Source organism: Colletes latitarsis, chromosome 6, assembly GCF_051014445.1.
Source record: "Colletes latitarsis isolate SP2378_abdomen chromosome 6, iyColLati1, whole genome shotgun sequence".
NCBI classification, from domain to species: Eukaryota; Metazoa; Arthropoda; class Insecta; order Hymenoptera; family Colletidae; genus Colletes; species Colletes latitarsis.
This window is the reverse complement of record NC_135139.1, coordinates 26,735,659-26,744,771: the sequence shown is the minus strand read 5'-3', so window position 1 is coordinate 26,744,771 and position 9,113 is coordinate 26,735,659. Positions and strand designations below refer to the sequence as shown.

Here is a 9,113-nt window from a genome sequence, read left to right as displayed (position 1 = left end):
TATATATAGTTTTTATTTCGAAATTTTCGTCCACCAACAAATTGAACGATTCAGAGCTCCATAGGACACGTATTGCTATGCGTAAAAATAAAGCTTTCAAGCGGAATTGTCATAAAGTGATTAAAATCGAAAACTGTCGATATTGGTTTTTGTAGTTTTTGGAACACGAATAAAATCGTTGTACGATTGTGGCGACATCAATGCGCACCAGTCTACGGTATAGCTGCTGCGATGGTGTAGTGATCGCCATAGAACTCGTAAAAATTTGTCGAAGTACTCGATGAACTTCGGGTAAGTTAATTTGTTAATTTTTACCGATGTATTCGCAGTTGAACTCAGTGTCCGACAATCTGTTTAAAAATCAAACTCGTGTTCATCGAAAATCTTTCGCGAACATCGTACCGAATGACCTTTTTACGAATATCACAGAACCGAACCGACAATTTTTTTTATAGATTCAGAATAAAATATCCACTAACGATTTAAGAATATCTTGTACGAAATTTTCATTTGGATAATCTTAAAATCATATCGATAAACAGTGTTTCCTTATCGAATTACAATACAAAAATTCATATGCCGATTCACAAAAATTGACAGTTCGTAGAACATGAAGTTAAAAAAAAGACTTACTTCTTTTAAATTTAGCGAATTACTTGTTTTTTTTTAGCTTTGCATTCTCTATTATAGGTATTCCAAAATTTCCTTTGCTTCTTACAAAGACTGTCTCACATAATAAATGACAGATGGATGAAACTGAACGTTACAAATTCACTTCTACTTCCATTATATGATCAGATGATCAGAATAAGTATTGTTTGTCTATACTGAAATAGCTATTGCCACCAAGATGAACATTAATTCAGTAGGCATCGCTGATCTCTTTAACCTATTAGAATCTAACAAGCTTGGAGAAGTAGAAGAAATAAAAAAAGTATTCCATGAACTTTTTCTATGTAGTAAGTAAGATTTTGAATTTACACAAGTAAATTTTTAGCTCGCTGTTAATAATTTTGCATATTTTACAGCAAAAGACAATTGGTTGGTAAATGGCCTCTTTGACTATTATCTGTCTACAAATTCTTTGAGGGCTGTTGAGGTATTGGCCAGTGTTCGAGACCCGCACGATAGGCATCTGTTGGATCGTTTATCCGAAGCCCTTTCCAAACCTGGAAGCAGCAGCCAAAGAATTCAAACCCTTACTTTGTTAGGTCACATTGCTCGTCGTCAACCGACTTGGCTGTATAAACTTGCCGGTCATGCTTTATTTCGGGATTTGCTTAAGTTACTCAAGGTAGGACCCAGTTTTATTGAAACAAACAATGTAGTCTTTTTTATTGTTCTATGTACATAATTTTATGTCTAATTTGATTTTAGATGGAAGCAGATACATTGTCTCTCATGAGTGCGCTTTTACTCTTGGTAATGTTATTACCAATGTTACCAGCTGCTTTAGGGCCATACCTCTCAGAAATTTTTGAGGTATTTGGCCGATTGGCTTCTTATTATCATCATCAATCGTCGTCTTTGTTTTCTGCTCCTATGCATTTCACTCCTACAACAACAGGGACTATTGATAAAAATCATTTATATTTATTGCATCTACAAGTGAGTATCGACACTTGTTAATAAAGCACGAATAGGTAATTGATATTTCTTGATTTGTTACAGGTGGGACTGTACAGTTTATTCCACAGATTGTATGCCATGTATCCTTGCAATTTTATTTCATATTTGAAACAACAATATATTCAACGTGACCAGTTGGCTACTTTTACTCATACAATTAGACCAATGTTAGATTCAGTGCGTATGCATCCGTTACTCGTTACTGCATCTAAAGATGCAGAGATTTCTGCTGCTAGGTATATTTTATGTTATAAATCAATTATATCGTTTTATATAAAATTTTTTTATAAAACGTTTATTGTCTATTCGATTATATTTTTAGGTGGAAAAAGATGGAACACCATGATGTTATGGCAGAATGTGGCCGTTTCACGTTAGACAGATGCCGAGAGGAAGTATATAATGCTGTAAATTCACGCTCTACGCCGCCCTTAGGTATGTAAATCTTACTAGGATCAAATATAGCTATGAATGTAATTATGCTAGATACATTTTCTAGATCACTCTTCTATGTGTACTTCAATAAACACTAGCAGAGTAACACCACTGGAAACTAGCAACGGCGAAGATGATACTTTTTGGTCGCCAAGTATGTCGGTGCCACCACTTAGCCCTCCATTTCCAACTACATCTCATGAACAACGATCTGCTCCCTCAACACCCAATAACAATAGAAGTGGCACATCTCCACCGGAAGCTGCGGTCGAAGCCACGCCCGAAACAACTCCCGTCAAGGTACGTTTGCAAAGAATAAGAGAACAATCAAAATTATATTTCAAATTTGATACAGGATTTACGGAAATTGTCAGCAAGACAAGTACCTGTCGGATCTGCCGCCGTCCGTTCTATTACTGTATTTGGTAATGGTACAGCAGGATCGAGTTCTCGACCATCGACGCCCATTCCCTTAAATCCACCGGTGTCTGCGACCACTAGTTCTACAATTGGAAGCGGCGATGGAAGTAATGCACATGGATTTTTTTCGCACAAGATAAGTAAAATCATTGCGGATAGGCAAGGCGTTAGCCAGCAAAGGTCGTCCGTCAACGTTGACGAGAATGGAAGATTTTCAGAAGTGGATACGAATCAGAATGGGAAAAACGATTCTTGGCACGAAGATCAAGAGGTTTTGTATTTTATATATTTTTATATGTAAAAGCGTTCCATATTAATGACAGTTGGTAGACATGTCTGCATATATTGTGCAGGTTTTAGAAATTGTAAGCTCTCAAGCTGCTGGAAAACTCGAATGCTCGAAATATGTTGAACGGCAGCAGCACCATAACGAAAAAATGCAAAATACTTTGGAAGATTTGTCCGAGAGGGTTTATCAACTGCGTTTGTATTCTCAATGTCAAATTCCAGCACAAAATTCGAATTCTAGTTCGCTTTGCAAGGTAATATGTTTTCGGTAATATTTTTCGATAATATGTTTTCGGAAAGAGGGGAAAAATAGAATTTCAATACTTGGAAAAAACGAAACTTATATTTGTAGGTTCGAAAAAGTAAATCTTGTCCGGATATGGACACTCAAAAACAAACTAAGGGAGGTAAAACAGATCAGGTGAAAGTGATCGGGAGAAAAAGATTGGAAGAGATTGGAACACAAACGTCTGATCTGCTTCCATATGAATATTTGCTGCTGGGCATTTTAGATCAAACAAATCAAATGAATGTACAAAAACGTGTCCAACAAGATACTGAAGTTAGATTGTCGCCAACCGCGATGCTCGATCGATACGTCGATGCTTGCACACGGGCCAGTAACGTTTCTGGTGATAAAATGAGTTAGTATACACTCAAATTTCGTAATTATAGTTACATTCTAGTTGTTAGTGGAAAGATTAATAGAATAATTCCTTTAAAGGAACTAATCCAGTAAGACAGAAGCAAAGGAAAGAAAATGACGGCGAAGACGAAGCAGGGGAGGATGATGCTTTGGACGTTACATGTGCAAGTCAACTGTTACAACTCATGCAAATTCAATTGCAGTTTGAACGGCAACGTAGAGAAGTTCATGCTGAACGTAATCGAAGACTTCTCGGTAAACTGAGGGACTCGCGCGCGTTAGAAGAACACAATTATGCTTTGGTCAGTTGACATTATTTGCTTGAGATACGATTCATCGGGATTTTTGTTAACTCTAGCTGCTATCGCTAAATACGAAGTTCTTATCACAGACTGATCGATTGAAAATGATGGAAAAAGAAGTTGAAGGCTTGAAGGCTGAGTTAGAACATAACAAGAGAGAAACTTGTCAAGCTGAACAACAATACAAGGAGGTATTGCATCACTGGCAAACTAAGGTAACCTGGTCAAAGACTGTGCTCATTGAAACGTTAATTAAAAACTTCATACAGTAACGTGATTAACACTGTATAGTGCGTGGAAGAAGAACGAAATAATCAGACGCTGAAAGATCTTCTTGAAGCTGTTGAAGTTGAATTGAAGAATGAACAAAAGAAGGTAGTGGAATGTGAACAGCAAATTCGTTCCACGGATGCTTCCCTTTTCGATGCGGGGCATCGATTGAGAGTAGCATTAAAAGCTGCGGATCGTAGTAAAGAATTAGAACGTACTCTTGATACCGTACAAAAGAAATTCCTTCTACTCGGAGAGGTAGTACTTGTATAATTTGTTTATTATTTTATGTGATTTTTAATGTATCAAATTCTATCCTATGTACAGGCACAAGCAAAACTGCAAGAAAGTACAGGTGGTCTTTCGCCAATGAGTAAACAAGAAGCAACGCAGATACAAAGATCATACACGGAAGAATTAACTAGTACGTAAAATATTAAAAAGACAAAATAAAGATAAATTACACTGATATATACATTTGGTATTTTTAGACCTACGTCGTCAACTGGAATCACGAACATCTCTCGTGGAAGCCTTAAAAGTTCGTTTAAGCGAACTAGAAAGTAAAGATTCGCGAAAAGAGGCACAACTTGTAGAGCTGCAACGACTTTTACAAGAAACAAAAGATCAACACGAGTCCGAGTTGGAAGCCGTTGAATCGAAATATAAAGCTCAAGTCGAAATTAATCTTCTTCTTGAGAGTCGTATACTTGAACTTCATGGTACACTGGAACAGGCGACTAGCAATACTACTACTATGAACAATCTCGCTTCTTCAGCATCACCTAAAGAAAGATCGCCTCCATTGTCGGCCAGTCTAGCTTCTTCCAGCGAAGGAAGCCTTGCCTTTATTCATTCTGGTACTGGAATTATGATGAATGACTGTTGTGATACCGCAGGCGAAATTTCTAATCTTCAAGCAATCGTAGAGCCTGCACCGAATCAGGCAACTTCGCCGTCTCGTCAAAGTCAGCAGAAGCGAAATCCTAAACAAGACTAACGCTACGCAAAAACGGCCATCGAGTCTTTGTGCATGCAGCAATTCTATTTTGCGCGCGAGCAATTGTTATCCACTGCCGTGGTATTAAATCAGAAGAAAGTTATTTGTAGCTTTTTATCGACATATTATGCGGAATTCATACAAATATTATTGCGTGATTTCGATAAATAACTGGTAATTAATAAAATTACTAGCATGATATGATTTCACTCTTGAAAAATGAATTCACAATGAATAAATGGTTGAGATATTTTGTGAGCAATTTTTCAAGTCTCGACTAAACGCATCCTCGTATACCTTTCCTTCGCTGTCTCCTTTTCTATATATTCCTAGTTAGTAGAATTTTCATGTGTTAATAAAATGAAAAGAAAAGCAATTATTTCTTATTGTAGAAAAATGAATATGTTATTGAGCACGATAATAAGATTTTATTATTGGTACGTAATACTGAACGATATTTTGCTTACAAAGTGATATTGTATAGAATGACGTAAAAATGAATTACGAAAGTGTGAAAAATTAAATTATCGATCATTAATTACGTTCTGTTAAACAGCCACTGCTAAATAAATAATTTGTAAATATATAAAATTTCTCAAAAATTGATTTTCTTTTATTAATAAGTTTGCAATTCACGACTCATTGTCATAAGAATCGCATCATTTGGATTAGCATAATTCGCCAAATCTGAAATAGATGAAGAAACTTTTTGCCGATCAAACGAAGTTTCGATCAAGTACCTAAAATTATTTCGTTTAAGTTTATTTATTTATTCACATAAACTTTACTCACGATTATGACCCATATGCATCGGCGATGGTTTTAGTTTTCGCAATAATAGTTGAATAAGCCAAAAGCAAGTTAACCACACTAATACTCCTACTGAAAACACTCTGAATGTTGTAACACCACCGTACGAGTCCATTAACCATCCACATATTAAGCTACCACTTGATGTTCCTAAAATTAATTACCAATAGTGAGTTTGATTTTCTTAAATTTGTTATATATTATAGATATATACATGAAACGAATCACTTAAGAAATTCAAGCTTGTAGCAATAATTTATTATTTCTAACCGATTCCTTCAAATATTGCACCAATGAATCCTTGTACAGTGGCCTTGGTACCAGGTGGTGTTACTTTATCGCCATACGATACCATAGTAGGCCAACAGAGACCAAATGATGGTCCATGAAGTATTTCAATAATTAAAAACCACCACGGGTTTGATACAGTACTGTATGCCATGAACCTATAAAATATTACATTTTTGCAATTTCTATATACAGGGTGTTCGGCCACCCCTGGGAAAAATTTTAATAAAGGATTCTAGAGGCCAATATAAGACGAAAATCAAGAATACCAATTTGCTGATGAAGGCTTCGTTAAAAAGTTATTAACATTTAAAATTCAGTACGGTCGAAACTTTAAACGTTAATAACTGTTTAACAAAGCCTTCATCAACAAATTGGTATTCTTGATTTTCGTCTTATTTTGGCCTCTAAAATCGCCCATTAAAATTTTTCCCACGGGTGGCCGAACACCCTCTATAGTGTATGAAGTAACGCGTGGGATCCAGAAAAACAATGGAAAAAGTTCATATAAATGTGTGCCCTATACGATCCTGTTTCCAAGTTACAGTCATTTTTGTTCTTCGGTAATTTTTAATTACAAACCATCCTATTATAAACTGTTGGCCTATAAGCTACATCTTCATGAAACTGAGTAAGTACAAATATAGCAATATTCTAAATTTTAAATTCTTTACATTAAGCAGTATTAAAAGTATTAGTAATAGATAAATTACTCACCTGATTGCATAGATCAATAAAACCAAGCTCATAACATTTATATGCCCCAGTTTTTGTAATACTGTTCCGGAAATGAAATTAAAAGGTAATTCTCCTAAAAAACATTGTATACCAGTCAAAAGGCCTTGCAAGGTTTTGAGCCATGCTATTTGAGAACTGGTTGCCAAGTCTTCGGTGTACCAAAATAGGAAATTCCATATTACTCCAGTACACATTCCAGCACCTATGCACCACCATCCAAATACCAACATATTTCCTTCCTTACAAACATTAAATAGCTCCTCTAATATTGATGGCTGGTCCTCTATGCATTCTGGGTTTTTCTGTAACAATACTGTTTTCCCCATTATCTGGCAATTTTATATTCTTTTGATAAGTAAAAAGTATCAGACATTATTTAAATGCATATTCCATTGCAATATGGTGTACATATATAAAAAAAAGGTGTACCTTCTTTAAAGTTGCTGACATTATAATGTCAAATATCATAATGACCAGCATAATGTAAAATACAGAGGTGTAATCCTTATGGAGTTGTCCTTTGCTAAAAGTATCTACCAAATATCCTGCACCTATTCCAAAAATACCAAAACCAATAGGGCTCCACATTTTTTGTTTTCCATAATCGTTCCATCTCTCATTTCCTACAATGCACAAATAAATGTTAGGATGGTAAGAGATTTTTAATCTTTGACACAATACTGACCAAGAAGATTGAAACATATAGTATCTGCTATGCTGACCACAACTGTCATTCCAATCCAACTTATTATAGTTGCAGACAAGAAAGAATTAAACTGATACATTGAACTTTCTGTAACATTCCTTTGAGAAACTTCAACTTCCTTCAACAGCTGATTAAAAATTGGATTATTTTTACACGTAGCTATACATGTTGTTTCAACATGATTTTTACAAAATGGTTGATATATAGTATTATCTGTGAATGTCGCCATAAGAGTCTTAATGTATATACACTTGTCTAACTGTAAAGTAAAATATTCAATAGTTTTTTATTACACCTTAATAAATATAGAAAATCGTATAGAAAATGTCTTACATTGCCATCGTGAAACATATCGAACCCTAAAGTGAAATCAAATGTATCTGAATCCTTTGTCACATTTGAATGTGCCAAATTACAAAATTGAGATGCTCTCCAGTTTAAACACATTTCTGTGTACATCTCCTTTGTGCCTTTACAGGACATCTAAAGAAATGAATAGGTGAAATGCGTTCAAATTAAATTAAATTGCATCTGATACATTAACAAGATATGAGATACTGTCTATGATAAATTTAAGATAATAAACATCGTACCTCACAAGATATATTTAAATGTAAGGATTCTGTTATCACATCATGTATAACGCTATTAGAAAATCCATTTTTAGAACACACTTCTAAGTATGCATCACCATAACAAGTAAAAGTAACATTTGCCCTACTGTTTATTTCAGGTATAAAATGTATTGTGAACATAGATATAGCAACTACTGCTTGAAATATTAAAAATAATGTTTTGTGAATTTTAAACTTGTCGGCTAGACCACCGAACAAGGGTTTAGCTACTAAACCTGATATTGGTAATATTGTGTATATAGTACCCACTAAAAATCCAGAAAAACCTAATTGTTTTGCAATTGTCGGTAAAAATGGCACTATTGGTCCAGTAGCTGAAAGAATAGAAAATGCAATTAAGAATACAATTTTACAGCATTATATAATTTCAGATGCAATGTATTCTTCTTACCGGCATTAAATAAAAAATAATGTGCTTTTATTGGTAGTAAGTCCTTATTTATACTTTCGAACATTTTGAAATACGTTCACACGTTACACAGTAGATTAAAGTCACAAAGTGTTATCTGAACATGAAATGCATCCCGTAAGTAATTGTTTTTCCAGATTGCGTATCATTTACACGTAACACAACCACCAATATTGTCATGAGATTAGAATAAATTTCTTTATCAAGTGCATGCAAGAAAAGATTTTTAAACGTTTAAGTATAAAAACAATTCTCTTCGCGATTATACGTATACTGATTCTAGTTGCTGTATTTGCAATTTTCATTGCCTAAATCACGAAACTCAAGAAGGAGGCGGAGTTTACAGTTATCATGTTCACATTCCACACGCACTCACTATCATGTTTCATTCTATTATACATACATTCTTATAAAGAGGTTAGATTTTCTATCATTGCATTTGCAAATCTTAAATTACAAGCAATGAATGTATCGTAAATGTCAAGAAAACAAAACAATCACGTACTATAATCATGCATTGATCTTATTACTTTTACG

At 34.6% G+C, this 9,113-nt stretch overlaps 2 protein-coding genes across 6 annotated transcripts; one reads left to right on the top strand and one right to left on the bottom strand.

Moving 5' to 3' along the window:
- Window positions 1-169: 169 nt before the first annotated feature.
- Window positions 170-5,164, top strand: Tsc1 (tuberous sclerosis 1 protein hamartin). Of its 2 annotated transcripts, none has more exons than XM_076767065.1 (15): window positions 170-291; window positions 691-959; window positions 1,029-1,294; window positions 1,378-1,608; window positions 1,672-1,865; window positions 1,952-2,064; window positions 2,129-2,364; window positions 2,420-2,755; window positions 2,838-3,026; window positions 3,125-3,416; window positions 3,497-3,720; window positions 3,810-3,935; window positions 4,012-4,248; window positions 4,318-4,414; window positions 4,482-5,164. In XM_076767065.1, the coding sequence occupies exons 2-15, from the start codon at window positions 851-853 to the stop codon at window positions 4,988-4,990; spliced, it is 3,159 nt and encodes a 1,052-aa protein (XP_076623180.1). In that variant the 5' UTR covers window positions 170-291; window positions 691-850; the 3' UTR covers window positions 4,991-5,164. The 2 variants fall into 2 exon arrangements, with proteins under 2 accessions (XP_076623180.1, XP_076623181.1); XM_076767066.1 differs by having other exon boundaries at window positions 183-291; window positions 671-959.
- On the bottom strand, window positions 1,046-9,112 carry Sugb (Sugar baby transporter). Of its 4 annotated transcripts, none has more exons than XR_013079864.1 (10): window positions 8,559-8,961; window positions 8,126-8,481; window positions 7,866-8,015; window positions 7,512-7,791; window positions 7,256-7,449; window positions 6,806-7,128; window positions 6,071-6,246; window positions 5,783-5,950; window positions 1,465-1,555; window positions 1,046-1,169 (listed from the first exon to the last, which is right to left on the bottom strand). XR_013079864.1 is itself a non-coding variant. In XM_076767067.1 (10 exons), exons 2-10 carry the CDS (start codon window positions 8,620-8,622, stop codon window positions 5,607-5,609), a joined length of 1,782 nt encoding a protein of 593 aa, XP_076623182.1. In that variant the 5' UTR covers window positions 8,623-8,673; window positions 9,082-9,112; the 3' UTR covers window positions 5,311-5,606. The 4 variants fall into 4 exon arrangements, 3 of the variants coding, with proteins under 3 accessions (XP_076623184.1, XP_076623182.1, XP_076623183.1); XM_076767067.1 differs by lacking the exons at window positions 1,046-1,169; window positions 1,465-1,555 and adding exons at window positions 5,311-5,677; window positions 9,082-9,112 and having other exon boundaries at window positions 8,559-8,673; XM_076767068.1 differs by lacking the exons at window positions 1,046-1,169; window positions 1,465-1,555 and adding exons at window positions 5,311-5,677; window positions 8,980-8,997 and having other exon boundaries at window positions 8,559-8,673.
- Window position 9,113: the final 1 nt, after the last annotated feature.